The sequence below is a fragment of the Cavia porcellus genome, unplaced genomic scaffold, assembly GCF_034190915.1.
Source record: "Cavia porcellus strain 051 isolate PalLab524CR breed Dunkin Hartley unplaced genomic scaffold, mCavPor4.1 scaffold_7, whole genome shotgun sequence".
Taxonomy (NCBI): domain Eukaryota; kingdom Metazoa; phylum Chordata; class Mammalia; order Rodentia; family Caviidae; genus Cavia; species Cavia porcellus.
Window position 1 is genome coordinate 11,535,474 of NW_026947490.1, and position 22,558 is coordinate 11,558,031.

Genomic DNA, 22,558 nt, shown 5'->3' on the forward strand with positions numbered 1-22,558 from the left:
CTATAAAATGCTCAGATTGCTGACCTGAGTCTTTTTAAAAATATCTTTTAGATATATTTGCTAATGCTATTTTATTCTTAGATTGTAGGGAAATTAATCATGGGTAATAAAAGGAACTTACTTGGGTTACAGCAAAGAGGTAACACAGACTGGGAGACAAAGTGCCTGACTGAGGGCTGGGGTTGCGGACAGCACACTGGAAAATCCTCCACAAACACAACCTGTCTGAGCACTTCTGCACACTCACTCACCTCTCAGTGTCTGTTTGCTCTTCGTTCTCTAACACTCCATGGTGGGTCTGTTGGTTTATTAGAAATTTCTTAAATATAGATGTGTGTATGTTCAAAATAAGCTGTTTACTAAATAACTAAAAGGATATGAAACAAGCTTACATTTGCATGGAGCTGAAAGGTTACCGATTCCATTTCTTTTTCTCTTCCTCCCCGAGTCATCTGATGTAACTATTTAACTTGACCAAAAAAATAGAAATCACTGACATTTAGAACACATCTATTCAATGCCTGTGACTTGTGTGCCAGTAAGATAGACTAGAAAGCTTACCACAGTGAATGGCAGTGGGTGCTCTTCGATCTCAGCGGGCATAGGTGGATCAGAAGAAGCAGAAAATTAGACAAACAAAATAATATGTGGTAAGGTCGATGACATAATCTCGCAGTTGCCTCACAAAGTCTCAATTCTAAATCAGGCTTTGTGTCCACATGCCAATGAGCATATGTGACCCAGATGAATTATGGGAAAAATCCACTTCTTACTTTAATTTTTCAATTTTCAGCCAAATGTTACCCCTACAGAACTGTTCCAATAACTTCAGGCAGAGTTTATTTCCCTGGGAATCCAATCTCTGTCTGAATGAGAAGGCAGTTAGAATGAACTCATCCATAATTAAGGGGCAAAAAAAGTCAAGTGCTAACTAACACAATTGTCAGGCAGAAATCGAAACCCACATTCACCCATTATTTGCTTCCTTTATTGTCTCTCTTATGTGCATTTTCTCTGTGGTCTGTCTCCCTCAGGGCATCTACTTGGCCTCTCTCATGATGATTCCAAATTCTGTGAGGAGAATTTTGGTTTGACGGAAGATAAGCGCTTAATGTCTTCCATCTTAACCAGCATTGATGCTTCAAAACCTTGGTCGAAATGCACCTCAGCCACTATGACCGAATTCCTGGACGATGGCCATGGTATGTATCACCAGGAGCACTCGGGCTCAGAACAGCAGTTGGGGATTCTTGGCAGCTTCATTTCCCACCTTTTCGATAGCATTCATCTTGCCTCCAGACAATGGTTGAGACAGGGAAAGAAAAGGAGCAATGCAAACTTACTGTTTCTATGTGATGCCAACGTCCTTGGTGGCATTACAGCGGTAGTATGTTTTGAATGGAACGATTCAAGACACAAACAATGTGGGAGACCACACAGAGTGCCTAGCCAGTGCCCGGAAAACCTGGCTTTTATTCCCTCTTTCACCACTGGCTTCCTGTGAGCACTTTGGCACACATCTTTGTTTGCCTGCTCTTAATATAAGTCTCAGAATTACTTGAGTTATTTGTCGCCCACTACAGGGAGGTGGCTAAGGTGTTGGTGACAATTCTACCAGATTCTCTTCTTGGTAACATCAGTCCAGGAAAGGAAGCTTTCTAGGTTTTCACTGACTGGAAGAATTCGACTTCATTCTGACAGCAGATTCTCCTAAAAGGAACAAAACTGCAGAACAGGAATAGCACTTTAAAAATGTCAGAGAAAGACCTTGGACTTGTCCTTTAGAGACAGTTTCAGAATATAGCTTTCTCTACTCAATGCTGTACTGCTAGGATTAGCTCTGCAAGTTATATAAAAATGCAAAGGAAGTCACAATGTTTAGAAATAGTAGGCCCTGGTCCCTAATTACTTTTTGAAACAGGTGATTGCACATTTCATAGCATCTTTTATTATTTTAAAATAATAGGAACCCAGGAGGGCAGAAAGGTCACAGTTGAAAAAGATCTACATTAATCACATTGTTCCTTTCTCATTTTACAGAAAATGACATTCTTTTTTGTCATCTAAAAATCTGTCTTCCTAAAACTAGTAATTAAATTGAATATGAAAGAAATTCTGCTCATAATTTTCTCATTACATTTTCTTATATGTGTGGTTCAAAGGGCTGTGATAATTACCTTTCTCAGTTCCACAATGCCTATGACTTAATATTTTCACAATGTCTTAGTGTGTTAGGCATGTTGAACTTTGTCCTCACAGGAATGATATATTCATTTCAGACAAAAAGAAGTTCAGCTACAGAATTTTTTAATATCACACCCCCTAAAGATTTTCATTAGTCATTTTTATTGCTTAGTGATGAACTAGTAAGGGTTTCCCTGCTACTACTATTGATATTTTCTATCTCTAAAAGTAACCTAGGGCCAATGTGGTTTAAAATTACTCTCCATATAAAGTAAGTGCCTTTTGTTGTTCAAAAGAATCTCCAAATATCTTGAAGTCTTAGAACTTATACTAGGAACCAATGTACTATGCCTTTCCTTTAACTAATAAAAAATGTTAATTTACATTTAATTCAATTTACAGTGCTGATTAAATGCTGGTAAGTCCTTAAATCAATGTTTGCTTTATGTATCTAACTGCCTTGATCAAATCAATGTGTAATAAAGTGTTTCTCCACTGGAACCTTAACTCTTCACTCCTAAAATTACCTTTACTTTTATATATTTTTCAAATTTTCTGAACATCGAATAACCTTAGTATTTTATTTCAAAATCACACATTACACATTCCAAGGGGTTGAGCTAAATCTTGAATCATTAAATGTATGGATTTAGTTGCTAAGGCAGCAAACACTTACGACTAAAATGGAATCAGATTTTTTTCCTGTATACGTATTAGGTCAATGACTTAAAATGCTGCTTAGAATTTTTTTCTTGTTGCCATAATTTTACAGTGGTTTGTTTCATTTTGTGAAATTTATGACCTTATTTTCTATGCAATACTTTGAGCATTGTTTCCACTTCATAACATTTTTACTCTATTTAAAGAAGTTCATACTTTATTTAAAGAAGTTCTGATTAGAAAAACAAATTTATAACAAGTTTATGTATTTTCTAAACTTATCTCTATCCCTGTTCCAAAGGACTCATGACAAGAAGCAACTAGGCACATTATTTGAATGTGAATAGGTCTTATCCATTTGTATTGATAAAAACTATTCAAATTTCATATATATATATATATATATATATAAAATATATATTATACATGTATTATACATATATATATTATTATAATATATATATTCTGATAATTGAAGTTGGTAATATGTATAACCAAATTCAATTATGAGAATTCTTTAGGCAGAACATGTACTATTTATTCATTTATTTACTAATCAATCTAATCACCTCTAAAATCTGTCATTTTTAAATAGACTGGATTTTCTTGGACAGATGTTTGTTTTAACCATACTAAAATATCTATTTTATAAGTCTCTCATAAAATGCTTAATTTCCAAAAATTGAAAAAAAAAAAAAAAAGTGATCTGAAACTGACAAAGCTCAGTTGTGTCTCCTTTCAAAATAGCATCCACAGATACTGAGTTGAAACTGGTACTTTTCTGTAGCACTGTTGTTGAGTTGTGAATTTAAAGACTTTAATGGTTTAAAAAAAATTAAGACCAAAAAACTAAGTCAGTGTAGGTGAAAAGTTGGCCATAGAACTAGTAAACACGATTTTGAGAGATCTGAGGTTCTCTCATTTTAACAAGAAAGCCCGAGATGATGGAAAAACAAAGAAATGCATGTTTTCTCCAAGAGTGACAGATTTTGGGAAACCACGTCATAAAACCTTGTCACTCAGGAAACTACTCGGCGGCCCACTTAGACCCTACTTATTCATATTTTACAGTGCTGCTCTTTTTCCTTCCTAAGTAATAAAATAGTCATGGGGGTGAGGAGGGCTTCAGACAGATCCACTGATGGCAGGAAATGATATTGCTTGACCGCAAGAGAGAAGCCATACAAGTTGTAAAATACTGCCCTAAAACATAAACAGTATAGCGGTCTGGCACTGTTTTCCAAAATTCAAAAAGCCTATCACACTATTACTAGCCCTAAAGATACCTGCATATTTCAACATGGTACAATAATTCATACATAGAAGAAGTGATTTTCCACAGAACGTGGTGGCGCATGCCTATAATCCTAGCACTCAGGAGGCTGAGGCAGGAGGATCACTGCAAGTTCCAGGCCAACCTGTGGTACAAAGTGAGGACAAGGCCAGCCTGAATTACACTATGAAACTGTCTCAAAAAGACCAAAAAAAAAAAAAAAAAAAAAAAGATTTTCAGGTAAGGAAGGTTAAATGGTGACACTAACATAAAGGCATCAAAGTCATTATTATGTTTAAGGGAGTATGCTCACAAAATTTGTGTAACTTTTTGAACCTACCTAAACAGTATTTTATCTGGAAAATCCATTTATGCATTATATCTTCTCCTTCTCCTTCCTGCATCCAGCAGCATTGGAAAGATGAGATCTTAAAGTAAAATTAAATTCAAAGCATTTGATGTGTTTTTAAAATTATTAGCTTTAAGTAGTTGGACATTTGTAGCCCTTGACCACTGCCAAATTTAAATTCACTGGAACTGAGCACTTATTTAGATCCAGCAAGAAATACGTAGCAATTAGGTAATGGTTGAGAAGTCAGTGGTGTGCTCACTCAGAAGTAACTGTTTCTGGAGATTTGTGATTCAGAAAGAAGTATCCATGTGTCACAGGATTGCCTTTCTCCTGGCTGAGGTACTTGGAGAAATTCTGCAGTGTTTATACAAGTAAGCTGTAGGCAAGCAGGCCAGGAGTGTGGTCTTCTAAACTAAAGGTAAGCACTGGCAGATAAATTGTGCAGCGACAGCAGGTTATTGAATTTCCTTTCTCAAACGCTTAATAACCTTGAAGCCAATAAAGATAGCCGCATGAGTTGTATCCTGAGTGCACGGTGCGCAGTGATGAGGAAGGACGGGGAAAAAATGGGGAAGCAAGGAAGGAAGGAAGGAAGGAAGGAAGGAAGGAAGGAGCAACTTCACAATTTGTGAAACAGCAAAGTGAAAAAAAAAATGTTCACAGAAAAGCCCTCATAGAATTTCAGACCAGCGTAAATTTAAAACTATGTGAGAGACGCCAGCTAAAAGTCAAGCTTTTTGGAGGTAAGAAAGGGTAAAGAGAGGACCTAAGGGAAAGGGCTTACAGGAATTAAAGATGATTAAGAATGACACATGCATGTCCAGTTGGGTTCCACTTAGATTTTAAGTATTTTATAGCTTCAGGTTTAGAATTAGGCTCCATAATGATTTACTGTCTTTATTTCTCAGCAAGAACCCGCCATGGCTTACAGGTGTCTATACCTATTCCATTGTAAAAATCACAATTTATCATAAAAATGAAGTCAGTGGACATGTTTCAGGGTAAACAAGAATCAGTAGAAGACCTAAAACTTAGAATATGGGTGATGAATCAGTGGCAGTCCGTTAGTGAAAGAAACCAGTTTATTTTAAGCAAACAGAGGTCATCTCCATATGACTTTTAGGGAAATAAGCATCATTGAGCAGATATACCTAATTTTTAATAGGAAAACAAATGGGTTGTTTGCTTTTTAAAATGTACTGAGTGAAGCTTTGTAAAGAGATGCCGCATCTCCAGGTCTCTTTGTTGTAGTCAGATTTCAAACTATGTTTTGTATTTCTTTTCACTCATCGGTTATTGAGATAAAATGCTGGTCAGTAGTTTTCTATGCATGGTGAGTGGGTGAGTTCTTTTGACTCAGGATAAATGTACTCATACATGGCAAAGACTTCCCAGCTAATATTTAGTTCCTCAGTCCTGTGATCTGTGCTTTTTAGTAAAATTTGTTCAAGTTTCTTAAAACAGCACTTTTGAAGAATTGGAAAGCTTCCTTGCTGACTCAGACTTGTTGATGCGCTTCTAACCTTAGCAACTTGCCTTAGCAAGAGCTCCTGCCTGTTTATGGAGCAGTGGTGATAAGTTCTTCGTGGCATTCTGAAGTGCCTAATCTTGCTCTCTCTATAAATGAGGCTTAGTGAGGACTTACTACAATTTTTTTCTATTCACTTGAGTTTGATGTTTTTCTTTTAACTTGATGTTTTCCTCCTGAGGTCTCTTTGGCAGAATACTTGTTACTAATGCTTTTTCTGGCTTGTCTTAAGAAGCTTTACCTCTTCAAACACCCTGGCTCAGAAGTTAAATAGGAACTTGGGTCTTTATTCATTTTCATATAATGCCTTCATCACACATGGACAAGTGGGTGTAATGTGTTCACTTTGAAGAAACTTGACTGTGGTTGTAAAAACATTTTCAGTACACTTAAAACGTGCATTATAGTTTGTTTCTTAGTGAAAAGTAGGGACTTGAATACACAGTTTTCTTCTACTGAACGCAAAGAATAATACATCTAAAAATCTGTTAAACAGCCTGGACAAAAAAAGCAACTATAATTGTTTCACATTTTTTTATCTCTTTGCATCTTGTTAGCTAGGATTATTTTTAGAGTGTCATAATTAGAAAGAAACATTTTAGTATCTTGAAAATAAATTAGAGAAAAGTTAACCAGCTGACCAGAAGTACTCAGCCATGTAGTATTTCATCAGGGTTGGACTTGAGGTCATGGTTTTACCATGAGTCATGATAGTCCCTATTTAAAGGATTTTTACACATACCTGCCCTCCAGCAAAAGAATCAGACAGATTAAACAGATGTTCACAAGCCTGAGGCAATGTGGTAAATGAAGAGAAGGGAGAGTTTGAGCACGAAGCCCTCGTGTTTTGTTATGTCACTATGGATAAATGATCCAATCTATCTTTTGTTGTCTTCAGTTCCTTTTCTGTAGAACAAAATAAGCAAATCTATCTTATAGGCTTTTCATGCATTACGAAAGCTGGTACACGTTAAGAACTGAGAATAGCATGTAACTGTGACACATGCATTATTCTTACTATTGTTAAAATCAGTGCATGAATCCTGAAAACAAGTAAACAAGATTAAACCCCAGACACTAATAGAAAATATGCATGCATGGATGTGTGATAGAAGGAATAGGCAGGGATTCCTAAGGAAGGGATTCCTTGGGGAGAAGCACATTTGAGCCTCTGACTTTGCATTGTGGGCTCCCCACCTGATTCCTGTCCCCATACACACAGCCCTTACAGTCCCGTAAGACACCAACCTCTACTAACAGATGTACTCAGAATACCCAACATGCACCACTTCCATGAAAGAACAGCTACAAAAGGAAGAAAAAGGAGAAGACTATAAACACTGTCTGTCCTAGTCCTTTCTTCTCCTCTCCTATCACTCCTTTATTTATTTGTTTGTTTATTTTTCTACCAGTAATCAAATCCAGGCCTTTGTGCTTGCCAGGCAGGGGCTGTGCCACTGAGCTACATTTATGGCCCACTCCTTTATTCTGTAAATTTTGAAAAGCTTTTTATTAAAATCAGTCTAGGAGAAATATTTTATTCGGTCTATCCCCTTCACTTTAGTCAGGAGCTGTGAGGTATAGATCGGGGTCATTTTCCTGTATTCTTGATACATAGAATGTGTTCTAGAGTATCGTAGGTGCTGAGCAAATGCTCACTCAGGAAATCCAAGAGTAAATGAAATACCACCTTGGTTATTGTGTATGGCATTAGTGCAAAGGAGACATGTGCTAAGCACATGTGGAAAAGAATAATTTGGAAATATTAGCTGAGATACAGAGTATCTAGAATACTCTGTTTCTCAAAGTTGGGGAGGAAGAGAATTGTTATTGTAAATTCCACTATCGCTTGTCCTCTGGGTCCATCTGAATGTTTTTTGGTAAATTAGCAAGGTGGCTGTTTTTGTAGCTAAGTATTAAACAATAATTCCTTACAATCATACTAATTCCCACCCTATAGATACACCAGAATGCATCAACCATGCAGAATGCTGGAGTCTACCCACCTTGCCCTACACACATCATCTTTAGGGCATCACAGTGCAGACTTAGGGGTGCTTTGTGCTTCAGCATCACCGAGAGCATTTCATTTTTAAGAGCTTTTCCTTAGCATATGTTTGTTATATACAATGAATGCGTTCATTGTGGGAATTGGTACACACATATCACACCACAATCCTTTGTAACCTTCTTTTGCCTCCTCCCCAGGTTCCTTTCCCATCCCCACCAAGTCTCTTTCCTATCATCCATCTTGTTTTAATCTTTCTTTATACTTGGGAACTCTCATATACGAGGAACCATTCCTCACTTAACCTTCTGTGATTTATTTCACATTTTCAGATCTCTGATCTTGGTCTGAAGCCTAAACCCACAGCTGTGGTCAATCTCGGTTATTCTTTTAGGTAACTGTTTGCTAGACGTGCCGCGGAAGCAGATCCCAAGCCCAGAGGAGCTGCCGGGACAGACCTATGATGCCACGCAGCAGTGCAACCTGACCTTCGGGCCTGAATACTCTGTGTGTCCCGGCATGGATGTGTGCGCCCGGCTGTGGTGTGCCGTGGTGCGCCAGGGCCAGATGGTGTGTCTGACCAAGAAGCTGCCAGCCGTGGAAGGGACGCCCTGCGGGAAGGGGAGAATCTGCCTGCAGGGCAAGTGCGTGGACAAAACCAAGAAGAAATACTACTCAGTAAGTGATCACCCAAAGCCTGAAAGTCATGTGGCACTGTCATGGGAAGGCTTCTTTTCCTAGGAAAAACATTTGCCTTCTAGGGATCCAGGAAAGCTTCATCTTTTACCCATAGTTGCCATTCTCAGTAATCGAATCCTGGGGAATGTACAGGTAATAGGGATTTCTTCATATCACTGCCTTCCACAAATACACATGCACCCCAGAGTCTGATGGAGACCCCAAGTAGGGTCCTAGCAATCGTCTTTGGAAGTTCACTTTTAAACTCCTCTTAAGTTATCAGAGCATATCTATTTAAATAAACAGCTTGGGATATAGCTCAGCTGCACAAGCAAGTACTTGTCTGGCAAACTTGAGGTCATGAGTTCAATCCCCAGTACCAAATAAATAAGTAAATAAATTGAACAAGAAAGTAAGTAGCAGAGCTTATGTTAGAGTTCTTGTAATTATTTGACAGCCTCCTCTATGACCATATTTTACCGTGATTCCAAGTTCATCTACCTTTGGGAGCTACAATAAACTCCAGGGAAGTATTTCTACTGCTAAATGCACAGTCGAACTTCAGGTCAGTATCTGACTCCTCAATCTTCAAGGCCAGAACAGACTGTTCACTGTCATTTGCAAGATTTTCCAGACCCCTAAAATTCAAGGCTGCCTTGAGCTCCTTGGCCATGTCTTTCAGGCTGTCACCAGCTCAGGCATGATCAGACGCCCAACACCAGCAGCCAGGGGCAGTTCCGCACATGTTGTATGGGAAAAATTGTTTGAAATATGTTGCCTTTGGGAATGTTAGCTTCCTCTTGGAAGGTTTCCAGAAGAATAGTCTTGGAGTGGCACCCAGGTCATGTTTTCCCTGTGGGGGTGTGTGGAAGTAGGATACAGATGCCCTTTAGCATGTCACATCTAATTAGGAATTACGCCAAGCCAAGCTCAAAGACATTAGTATATGTACTAGGGTCTATCACAGGCAGAATGTGTGATGTTAACAAAGGAACTGCAGAACTTTAAGGCTAGAGAGTACATGATGCAGACACAATCCGATAGTGTTTGCCATCATGCAGACCATTAGCATTATGTATTTCATTAAAGATCCAAGTCACAAAGAGTCAACATGGTTCGGTGATAGGGAACAGACTTGACTGTATCAGAAAGCATAATTCAAATGACCGAGAGAAAATAAGAGGAAATCTTTGTGAAGGAGTGTCTAGGGTGATTCTTTGGTACTGGGAATGGGGTCCAGGGAAAAATGCATTGCTTTAGAATTGCAAATGTGCTGTAATTCCAGAGCATGACCTTGCTAGGCTCAGTGAAGACTGAGCTGCATCTGTCCTGAAGTTCCCGCTGTATCATCTCATGCAAGTGATTTCCAGAAGTACTATACAATTTGGATGTTTTCTTCCTCTTTGGGTTAAACTGGATTCTGTTTTCTATTTCAGACATCAAGTCACGGGAACTGGGGTTCTTGGGGGCCCTGGGGCCAGTGCTCTCGCTCATGTGGGGGTGGCGTACAGTTTGCCTACCGCCACTGCAATAACCCTGCACCCAGAAACAGTGGCCGCTACTGCACGGGGAAGAGGGCCATCTACCGATCCTGCAGTGTCACGCCCTGCCCACCAAATGGTACGCTGCTCTCTAGGGTACTTTTTTTCTCATTACTGAGACAAAATACCTGACACACAAAATGAGGGAAGGAGGGTTTATTTAGTTTACAGTTGATGGAGGTTTCAGTCCATAATCTGTTGGCTCCAAGGCAGGGTGAGGTGGTTGAGGGACAATATGGAGGCTGCACCGGATACCAGAAGCAACAGGATTAAAAGGGCACAAAGAGAGGAAACATGGAAAGAAGACTCTTCTGTCGTGTATATTGCAGGTAGACCACGCCCACTTGGGTGTGGCCCTCACAGCCATAATCCCAGTGCTGAACCATGAGTCACTCACTAAGTCTAGAAGCCCATCTCCCTGACTGCATGAAGCTTTGGGGAGATATCCAGATTCAAACACCAACAGCTGCTCCCAAGAGTCCATAACCACCATGAAACACATGTAATTTGTGTCCTAGCAGAATTAAATAGGGAAGGCTGGAAAAATAGTGTTTATCCTATTATTACACAGCCCCAGAAATGTTCAAACCAATAACAAATATGTGAGTGGTTTTTAAATTATTATAGAAAAATGTATTCAGAGAATTAGAAGAAAAACTCAAATTCTTTTCAACTCCATATCAATAAAATCCTTCTGTGATTGAAAAGAATAGCAACCTTCTTTTAAAATTATAATTTAGTTGCAGAGGAAATAAAGTATTCATGTAATGTGTTTTGTTCCCTAGGTAAATCTTTTCGTCATGAGCAGTGTGAGGCTAAAAATGGCTATCAGTCTGATGCAAAAGGAGTCAAAACGTTCGTGGAGTGGGTTCCCAAGTATGCTGGAGTCCTGCCGGGTGATGTGTGCAAACTGACCTGCAGAGCCAAGGGTACAGGCTACTATGTGGTCTTTTCTCCAAAGGTAACAACACCCTTACTGGCCAGAAGCAAGGAGCATCCTCAGTGAAAATTATTTAGTAAAAGGAAGCCTGCGGATGCCGAATACAAACAGTCATTATTTGGGGGGTGGCTGGATTGGGGAAGGTTTTTATTTTCATCTCTATAATTTCCATTTTTTCAAACTTTATACAATGAATAATTTAAAACAGAACTGAACAAGTAAATGTTTTAAAAAGCTATTTTTGAAAAGCATAACTCACTGTCAAGGAAGGTAAAATGTGACCTTAACTTCAAAATAGCCAAGAAAACAACCAGTGTGTCTTAGGCACATTTGCTGAAGGAACTATAAGAATTTTTGCTGAATTATAAAGATGGGAGGAAGCCCACCACCTCTGATGCACGCTTTCGAATAAGTCTTTTTTTTTTTTTGTCTTTTTCCTTTTTATCGGTATTGGGGATCGAACTCACGACTGCCTGCTTGCAAGGCAGGCGCTTATGCCACTGAGCTAAATCCCCAGCCCCCCAAATAAGTCTTGAACCTTTAATGTGAATGATATCTCATTCCTTATTTTTCACAGAATAGCATTTTCTAAATATACCACAGACTTTGTTTTTTGTTTTTGTTTTTGAATTGTTGGGCCTCAGTTGGAAAAGACTAAATTTTTAACTTTCTAACAGATCCACATTTAAAACACTTCTGAAACTGGCCTTTAGATATATATGTTGTTGAAAAATAAGCTATTATTTAACTTATATAATTCTTAAACATTGTATTACACCTTGGAATACTACATTTTCATTAAAAGTATTACAGAGAGATAAAAACAACATTTTGAAATAACACCATCTGGGGAACTGTTAATCTATAGTAGTATTTTTTACTTCAGTTTACATACACACACACACACGCACACACGCACGCACACACACAGCCCTTCACTCACATTTACACGTATGAAAATAGAGTTTTGTATGCACACAAATCAAAAAATTCATATTTATGTTACATAGACTCACTTGGGCAAGCCACAAATGTTTATAGTTACATGCTATTTTAACTAGCTTTTCAACAACCTATACTGATTTCTATATTTGAAATATATTCAATGTCCTTCAGTAGGTACTTTTCTGATCCCTCAAGTCTATTTTTTACTGTTACCTGTTTGTTCCTATTTCATTTTTTAACAGTGCAACACACAATGGAGAATGTTTTTCCACCTATGACACGATTTGAATAACTTCAATTTTCAACCTATTGCTATAATAACCTTTATGCAACAAAGAAGAATCTCTGTGACCTTAAACCTTCTATGTTCAGCTGTTTACAGGAGTGACAGCCTCATATATTAAGTGGTTCTGATCGGTGTGAAAAACTACAGTGCAGTGATGCCTCAGTTCATGAGTGCTTTAATTTGCAAAAACCTTGATCCACAAACAGAAGCCTTTTGCAAAATTTTGTTTTTGTTTACAAACTGCATCAGGTGACCATGGTCATCTTTATCACACAAGCATAATCGTGGGCATCTTTTTCCAAACTTGTAGAACAAATTAAGTTTGTAAACCGAGGTACCACTGAAATGCTGTGGGAACTTGTTATGTGGTCAAAAACAGAGATTAGTACCTTGAAGTACTTAACATATTGGGAAGTAAGTTCAAGGAAAGGTGCATAACCAAAACATCTCCAAATCTTCCTGCTGCTGTAAGAAAAATATTTTTCCAGTTAAATGTTTGTGAAAACTAAGTGGTTGATTGGTGACTGCTTGCTCTTTTTCAATGTATGATTTAATCCCATCAAACTCAAATTCGAGCTTGCTAACTTACCAAACGAACAAGTACTGATGCCCAGATGTGCTCCACTGCTGAGGTGCCTGTTGTGTTTCAGGTGACCGATGGGACCGAATGCAGACCATACAGTAATTCTGTCTGTGTGAGAGGGAAATGTGTGCGCACTGGCTGTGATGGAATCATTGGATCAAAGCTGCAATATGACAAATGTGGAGTATGTGGCGGGGACAACTCCAGTTGTACAAAGGTTATTGGAACCTTCAATAAAAAAAGGTAATGTGAGCAAATCCCTGCCCTTCTACGAATTGAATGAAGCTTTAAATGCAAACTTGATACCAGAGGACTCATATTACCTCGTCAGCTCTCTGTAGGAGACAGTCTAACATTGCTCAAGGAGCATATTGTGAATCTGAGAACAGAGGAGAGAAGATGAATTAAACTTTGGTGGCTCAGTGGATACTTATCAACTGCTACAGCTCAGGGCTCAAGGTCTTAGAGAGTCAGACAACTAAAAGGGGAGTCACTGTAGTCATCTCTTGAAGACTAATTATTTGTAAAGTATAATTTATGGAAGGATGGCTGGTAGATTGTGTTCTTCTTGAAAAAACTTTTCCTCTTGAAAAAAAATGTCAGTTAATTACAGCGGCATGAGTAATAGTCCTGTTTTAGAGAGCGCTATTCTGGTTTATAACTACACTATAAGGAAATAAACACAGCAGTGTCTCCTGCTTCTCCAGTTCTGCTTGAAATGCATAAGGGCATAAATAGCCAATTTCTGGCATACAATATAATGCTATCATATGATAGCTGAGCTGGCTAGAAGACCTGATGGAATATAGAATTATTTTTCTTGTTTGCAAAGAAAGTCATATTGAATGGTATGGGTTGAGTCTCTCTGTGTTCAGAATGTAGGTGGGGAGTTATCTTTAATTTGAAAATGATACACAAACCAGATAACAATAAGAAATTACTAAAATATTAAACAATGCAAAGAACTAAAAATTTTCTTTCATATGATTTAAGAATGTATGACTAAAACATGTATTTTGAGTTAAGTATGGTTTACCAATCTTAGTTGCTATTATTTGCATAATTGTATGGGGCCAGGCCTATAAAAAAGTAACAGAAGAAGGAAGGAAGGAAGGGAGGGAGGTAAAGAGGGAGAGAGGGGAAATGGAGGGAAGGGATCGAGAAAGAAAAGGGGAGAGAAAAAAGGGAGGAAGGAGCAGGAAAGTAAAGAGAAAAGGAAGAAAACAGGAAAGGAAGGCAGGAAGTCTGTGAACTTAGGAATAAAATTACCTTTAAAATTATACCTGAAAAATAATAAAATAAAATTATACCTTATTTACTATCTGCTATACATTCTCCTACCAAAGGTTAAAAAGCATTTGTAAAAATGTTAACTAGAATATTTTAAATTTTTCTGTTGACAATTAATATCTCTACCTTTAATGTCGCATGAACAGATGAAAAATTCATGATAGAGGCGTGTGATATGTAACACAATCCCTTCAAGTTGATTATAGTATTTGGTTAAATGTGGGAACTGGAATGCCCACGTTTGGTAGACGATTCTGTTTCACACACTTCAAACTGCACAAGCAGTGGTATTTCTGTTTGAGTATTTAAGAAAATAAAGTAAATATAGTATAGGGGAACATCATTGTGAAATTTCTTATAAAGGCAAATATTTTGCCAACAGTGTTACTTCTTCATACAGGTATAATCTTTTGGTGCCTAGTTAGCATTTCTGTCCTAGAATTTGCCCCAAGTTTAGAGATAGTTGAAATGATTATACCTTGGCCCATTACGCAGAGTAGACAATGGATCTTTAGATTCTATCCTATCTGTCACCTACCCTAACACCTTATTCAGTTTATGAAAAGGTCACATGGAGGCAAAGCATTCAAGAAAATTTAATAAAACCTCTATGATAATACTAAGTTCTCGTTACCCATTTACTCAGTTTTACCTTACAGTCAGTGTGTTACCTCATGGCACCCAGAGTTCCAGGAGAAATAGAAGCAGAGCCTCTACTTTGCCTCCTGACAAACAACTACTAAATCTGGGCTCTTGAACAACAGTTTCAAAAGTGCTCTTACCTCCTCACTCTGAAAGATGGGGGTTCAGGGGTCTGGGTTTGACCCAGCCTTGAGAATTTCTAAAAGACACCCAGATAATTCCAATATGCAGGCAAACTTAAGAAACATCAATCATTTCTCTGTTATTAAATAAAGATACATTTTTTTTGGAGGTTCACACTTCCATGTACCTCATTTTATGCCAAAAATAACATAAAGTAGCTTTATGATATGGTAGTATTGATATATATGGTAATAGAATATAATTTGTTAAACGAAGTTGGTATAAATTTTTGAAATAAACGTAGGTTGTCATCACCCTATTTTCGAGCATCTCGATAAAATTGTGTACAGTCTGATAACCTAGCTGCAATTTTATTTTGTCACACGAAAATTTAATTTAAAGCCAACTTAATCTCTTAAATATATTAAGATGTCATATTAAGATGAGGTTTTTCTGGAGAGTTACTATTTGTTTATCTATTGCAGTGTTTACTGATTTTCTCTTCCTCTTTTTCTCCTTCTCCCTCTTTTAACTCCTTTCTACTCTCTGCTCTTTGTGAACATTTCTGCCTCCAGTAAGGGTTACACTGATGTTGTAAGGATCCCTGAAGGGGCAACGCACATAAAAGTCCGGCAGTTCAAAGCCAAAGACCAGACTAGATTCACTGCCTACTTAGCCTTGAAAAAGAAAAACGGTGAGTATCTTATCAATGGGAAGTACATGATCTCCACGTCCGAGACCATCATCGACATCAATGGCACAGTCATGAACTACAGCGGCTGGAGCCACCGGGATGACTTCTTGCATGGCATGGGCTACGCGGCCACAAAAGAAATTCTGATTGTGCAGATTCTCGCTACAGATCCGACTAAGGCATTAGATGTCCGCTACAGTTTTTTTGTTCCCAAGAAGTCCACTCCAGCAGTAAACTCTGTCACTAACCACGCCAGCAATAAAGTGGGACTGCACACCCCACAGCTACAGTGGGTGACAGGCCCGTGGCTCGCCTGTTCAAGGACCTGTGACACAGGCTGGCACACAAGGACGGTGCAGTGCCAGGATGGAAACCGGAAGCTGGCAAAGGGTTGTCTTCTCTCCCAGAGGCCTTCTGCATTTAAACAGTGCTTGCTGAAGAAATGTTAGCCCGCGACTATGCTCTTATGCACAAAGATACCTGGAGGATGTGTCACGGATACAGTTGTGATGAACAAGAGGTCTACTCCATGCACAGAAAGTCACGTTGCAGCGTCATTGTCACCAAGAGTCAAATTATGGGCAGAATCTGCTCTCTGTGACCAAAAGAAGTTGTGTGCACTGCTTGATGTGACAATGGTGACCTTGAAATATAGAAAAACTTGGGAGTTATTTAACATCCCCTGGGCCTGCAAGAACAAAAAGTACAGACATAAAATATTAATGAATGTAGAATCAGGGGACATTTGAAGGTAGCAGAACAATCTCCCCTTTGTCACCTACCTCTTATAGAATGTCTTCAAAGGCATTATCATCAGTTTCACCCATGATACACGGTAGTTTATTTTTACTGTTTGTAAGTGCATTTTCCCTTGGTATGTCACTTTATATCACTTGGTTCTATTTATATTTGTGTGTGTGTGTGTGTGTGTGTGTGTTTCTATCAAAAAGTGTTTGACCAAAGTAGGTCTACAGCTATTTCAACTCCCAGTTTCCAGAAAGAGCTGTGGATATTTTACTGGAAATTAAGAACTTGCTGCTGTTTTAGTAAGATTTAGTATATTTTCTGACTACAAGAGACAAAATCTATTCAAAAAGCATTTTAACAGCAAGCATTTTCTGAGAAATTCTGAAAAGAAAAAACAACTCTCAGTGTATTTAGTCATTTAAATGTATACCTGGGTCCATCTACCTAATCCTGTGCTGCTTGTATTTTTTTTTTCCAGGCAGCCAGCCAGATTAACATACCAATAGAATGTAGAAATAGTGTTTGTTTGTCTCTCTCTGTGTGTGTGTGTGTGTGTGTGTGTGTGTGTGTGTGTGAACAGTATTCAAGAGTAAAAATTAATTTCCTTGTGTTGAAATTTTAAAGAAAAAAATATATGTCACCATGTTTTCAATTTGTATTTTCACCACTGCTTGCTCTTTCCATGGCTCTGAACTGCGATCTTACAATGTGTAATATACATACAGAACACACAGCACAGAGATTTCTGTTACATCCAACACCTTCAACATTGGTATACCTCTTACCAGCAAGCCTTTAAAATGTTTGTTTTTGCTTGTTTGTCTGTTTCATTTAAGGTTCTGAAAATCTACAGTGTTTTGTACTTCTTTTTTGGCTTGGTTTAATATGAAAGGTCACTTGGTAATAAGCCACATCTAGAAGAGGTAATTATCATTAATGTAGTTAATATTTTTTAAAAAGTGGTTAACATTAGTAAGCTGTTTCCACACCACAGGCAATAATTTCTTAATTTTAATATAAGGAATTCCTGCTGTATGAAAGATTTTCCCACTTGAAAAGTGTTAGACTCTACCAGTACATGAGTGAGCGATAAAAATGTTATGATTTTCAGGAAGTCTATTGCATTTATTTACATATCTTATCTAGATAGGATATATAATGTTGAAGAATCAGGCATTGAAAATGTTTTATAATCACATGCATGAAAATTTATTTTTAGATTGTAAACTGCATTATCCACATGCCCGTAATTCAGAAAATCAAAGATGTTCAGGCTATAAGGATTTATTTTTCTTTGTGACATAGTAAAAAGCCAGTCATTTTATATAAAATTTTATAAACCATACCAAATGTGCCTATTGTTAAAGATATAAATATAAGAATTTTAGGGAATCATTGATTGGGTTCCATTAAACTTAAGAGAATTTATTTTTAGTATAAGCTATTTTTATTATAAAAGAATTATGTAATTGGTATCACTATATCACATTAATTCATTCATTTCAGGGGCCATGAAAACATATTTTTCTGATTTTAAATATTTTCTTAAGAAATTATTTTTTAAGAGAGATAACTGTCTTATAAAACCACTAATCGTTTTTTGGGTTTGCATAGAATGGTTTTGCTTCAGATGTAGTAATTTTATCTTAAGGAGCTATCATTTCAAGAATTGAACCTGCACAAGACCAGTAACCTAGATTTGATGGAGACCACCAGATAACAAGGCCAAGGACAGGGAACAAAATAGTCAGTTTGCTCAAGAAAAAAAAAATTCTTTTAAATTCACACTGACATTTGACTGTGAGAATGAAATTAATGCAAAGTTCAATATTACTTTATCCAGTTTTGAAATTATTTTAATCAAGTATTCAAATGTGACAAAATTCATTTTCATCTTTCATGATTATATTTCCAGCAACATTAAAACTTATTGAAGAGTAAACATGGTTGTTTCCTACTCTACTTTACCATATTATATTCATAGTTTTATAATAGTATTATCAATGATTCACTGTTTCCCAAATTCATGAAGTTCTATACTCCTCACTGAAACAATCCTAGAACATTTAGAATAAATTAGTCACTACTCAGGTTTTTTAAGTTTTTAAGTTTTAAGTCTCCTCTTTTTATTTTTTAAACAAGTTTCACTGCATTGACTGAGGAATGTATGTCTCAACTCCTGAGAAAATTTGAATAAACTGAAAACTGAAATTCAGAGAAATTGAATGTTTAGTAGCTAAAAAAAAATAATGGTGATGAGCAAAAGAAAACTGCTGTAGGACTATGATTCAGTCAAGTCTGATTTAATACTGTCTTTCACATTTCTGTATCCGCATTTTGAATTTAAAAAAAAAAAAAGTTCTAGGATTCACGATGTTGAAAAGAGAAAAAGAAGTTTGTTTAAAATGCTCAGGTTTGTAAGAATTTAATCTCATTTGCATAAGTTAGCATTCCATATCAAGTTTTTTTGAGTCTCAAGGGAGCCCAGAAGAAAGTATCAGTTATCTCTTCTAGAATAGAAAAGGTTAAATTAAGCCCTGCCTTGTGGGTCAGAAGTATAAGAACATTGTTGCAATTTATTTAACAAATTCAATTTCCTTTGCCTTCCTGTGGAAACAGTTTTATCCCATTAAACTAAGAATTAAGGGATGAATCACAAACAAAAAAAGTTGCAGCACTGAAGAATAAGTAATTTATTGTTTTTGCAACTTGTATGTGAATTTGTGTGACAAAATTATTTATTCTTATTTAACAAAATATGTGCAAATTCTTCTATATTTAAAGCGTTCTCTTATTGTCCTACTTTATAATTTATGCTTCATGTTTGTGTATAAAGTACAGTTTTGTGTGTTTACATAATATACAGCACTGGTTGCTTTTGAATTTTTTATACTGAAAGCTTTCTGTGCAAATCAAGTGTATGTATATATTCTTATATTCCCATGTTTCCTTCTTCTGATACTATCATTCTTCTTTCCAAGGAAATTTTAAATTTAATCTTTCCTGATCAGTAGTGTTCATTACCTGTAGCCACATTAATAGGTCTTTTATATGTCATTAACACTAATGTTTTCTAGTCACAGATAAGAAAAAAATGCTGATTGAATCAAACAAGATGCAAGCTGTAAATGTGAGCATACAGATAGCCTAGAACCGAGGCGGTGAATCTATGGCCCGCGTGCCACAGCAGGCTCTTTGCATCACTGAAAGTTCTCAAAAGTTCATCATCCCTGAACTAGAAGCTTTCCATAGAAGCTAAGACACATTAAAGAAACAGGTTCATTCACATGAGGGATACACACAAAGCCCTGTTGATGTGCCATCTGACGGTCCTTTAGCACACAACTTTTGAGCGGTAAGGATAGCAATGAAAGCAAAGCTGGTCTTTTGCAGTGTGAGAAGCACTGCCTGAAATTGGTATCATTTAGTCTGTAGTGTCTATAGCATTCTGTAGATGAGCACCAAAACATTGGATTTCTGTGATTTAGGTGCCAGTGATTTTAAACATTAATCACATGAAATATTATTATTTTATAATTCTACGTCATCGAAAGCTACAATTATCTTGGGGAGAGGCAGCAGCAAGACTCTGAAAACACTACCTTGCCTCTGACAGATTCCCTAGTAAGGCAAAGCATCCTTGGACTTACAGCCCAATCCGTGGGCTCTATCTCTGCTTCTGCTTCCCTCCCTGACTCTTGGCTAACTGTGGCAGTTGAACAGTTGAGGTGATGACAGCAGTCAGATTGAGAAGTTTGGGACTTGTCCTATGGCTTTGTAAAATAAGGTTGAATTTAATAGGCCCAAATCTTGCTAGTAATCTAGGTCTGAATGTGAAATTTCATTGGCCAAATGGGTGGATATTAGTAAATCCTTGCAATTAAATTTGAGTCCAAATACCTTATTTTCATACAGTTCAAAGCTATGAATAAATAAAATAACCATGAGTATAGAAGTACATATAAGAAACAAGTTCTAGATGTTTTGTCATTTAGACTCAAAGAAAAGGAATTTATGTTTTCCTATTATTTTTCTCATTTGCCAACAACCTATAGTTTTATATTATCAGTGGGAGATCAACTGACCTGACTACTCTGCTGAAATATTTTCCTAACACCCATCTGCTAGTCTGAATTAGAAAATAACTTTTTAGGTTATATCATTATGAAACACATCAGTCTACAGTGCATAATTAAAGTAGGAGAAAATTACAGTTCAATTAAAGTAGGAGAAAATAGTGGAATGTGGAACCAGGTATTAGCCAAAAGAATAGGAATACAAGATGGTCACATCAGCAAAGCACTCATCTAGTAAATGCGTGGTGACATAGCATAACTCTACTGCAGGTTTTGTGGGGAAGCTGAAGGGCTATGTGGTTAAAACTTGTTTGTTTTGAGCACAGAACTTTGGCATGTCCAGTAGCTATCCCAGTGAACCGCACCTTACTCACTTCCTAGCACTTTAGCATAACTTTGCTGTCTCTAATCCTTATCTTGCGGCTCCACTAACAAGTCCTTATGGACTGCATAGGTCTAACAAAAAGATAAACAGTGGTCCATCTTTCTATAATGTATTGCCACATCAGTGATCCAAAATCCAATAGTGTAAGTAAAACTGTCATTTATCAATAAAATGGGGCAGTTTTTTCATTTTTCTCTGGCATATCCAATGAAGAACTGTTACTGAGGTGCTAATGTCTTCCATGGTCAACTGTTGAATATAATATTTCTACTTTTATTTTTATGGGATCTTACAATTTGCAAGAAAGACCTCTGAGGTTTTGCGAAGCCTCAGCATAATTCCATACTCAAAGTTCAGGAAGTAAATATAACCAATGATCATTCCAACCAACAGTATGTGACATAGACTACAAGAACATCTGAAGCTATTTAAGTTGTCATCAAAACTCGAAGTCTGTCCAGTCAAAATCATATTTAAATGAGTCCCATTTCAGAATTTTTAAACCATCAATGTTACATTCAAACTTTGATATATTCACCCTAATTTGTGTTAACTTTGTGATATTTTATGCTTTTGGTAAACAGTGACTATATCTCAACTTTTTCTTTAGCAATTCACCTTGTATTAGAAACACATTTTCTACACTAAGAATGTCCATATTTAGAAGTCCATATTGTGTAACTGCAAGTAGACTTTTGATTACAAACTATATACTCTTAATAATATTTTTCCATCGTACATTCAGGCATGACATAAATATTTTTGGTTTATCTTGCTGCGATTCAAATTGCCAAATATTCCTTATGTTTTAGTCTTGACCTGTTAGTGGAGACCACCCACATAAATGGACACTGCAGATAAACAGATTACAGAAATGTGTTCCAGCTAACAATAGCAGTGGCACAAATCATTTGATTTGAGTAAAGACAAGTAATAAATCTAAGTAGATATGGTTGAGATTCTTAAGTGTTGAAATATGCTTTCATTGTTAGGGAAAAATAATGAAGATTTAAATGTACATAAGATATAAAATTGTAAGCTGCTTATTATCCTCAGTTTTCCAGAAGTGATCACATATGATGCAGTAGAAGAGACCAAAAGTCTTAGAAAAACCAAAATGGGTTTTGTTTAAATGTTTCTTTAGCTATGGCAACTGTCAGATCTAAATCAACTACTTCTAGCATTGCTTTATCTTGTAGCCTGCATTCCACAACAGCTCTGTTATTCATAAACCACTCGAACTGAGCCGTTTGGAACCTGTCTCTTCTGTAATATTTTTCATTAAGGAGCAATATCTTATTTTGTAAAGTATTTTCCTGTGTGTGACTTAAAACTGTAAAACTAAATGTTGGTTTTGTGGTTTCAGTGGACACAATAAATACAGATTGTAAACTAGGTTAAGTATGTATGCATATAATATGTTTTAGAGTTGGAAACTATTGTCTATTTATTTTCAATTTTCTTAAAATATGGGTATCGCAAAAGGGGTCTCAAAGAAATCCTGGACTCTATGGGCTGGGGATTTAGCTCAGCAGCATAAGTGCCTGCCTGGCAAGCACGAGGTTGTGAGTTCAATATCCAGTACCAAAAAAGAAAAAGAAAATCCTACACTCTCTATAACTT

The 22,558-nt window shown here is 36.9% G+C and overlaps 1 protein-coding gene across 1 annotated transcript in view; it reads left to right on the forward strand.

Annotated features, from left to right (window-relative positions):
* Positions 1–22,330, forward strand: part of Adamts5 (ADAM metallopeptidase with thrombospondin type 1 motif 5) — a 44,817-nt gene extending 22,487 nt beyond the window's left edge. The window contains exons 4-9 of the mRNA XM_003467184.4: positions 1,035–1,202; positions 8,400–8,683; positions 10,120–10,303; positions 11,010–11,185; positions 13,046–13,221; positions 15,609–22,330. Coding sequence (XP_003467232.2) covers positions 1,035–1,202; positions 8,400–8,683; positions 10,120–10,303; positions 11,010–11,185; positions 13,046–13,221; positions 15,609–16,176 — 1,556 coding nt within the window. The 3' untranslated portion in view covers positions 16,177–22,330. The remainder of the gene's footprint in view (positions 1–1,034; positions 1,203–8,399; positions 8,684–10,119; positions 10,304–11,009; positions 11,186–13,045; positions 13,222–15,608) is intronic.
* The last annotated feature ends 228 nt before the right edge of the window (positions 22,331–22,558 follow it).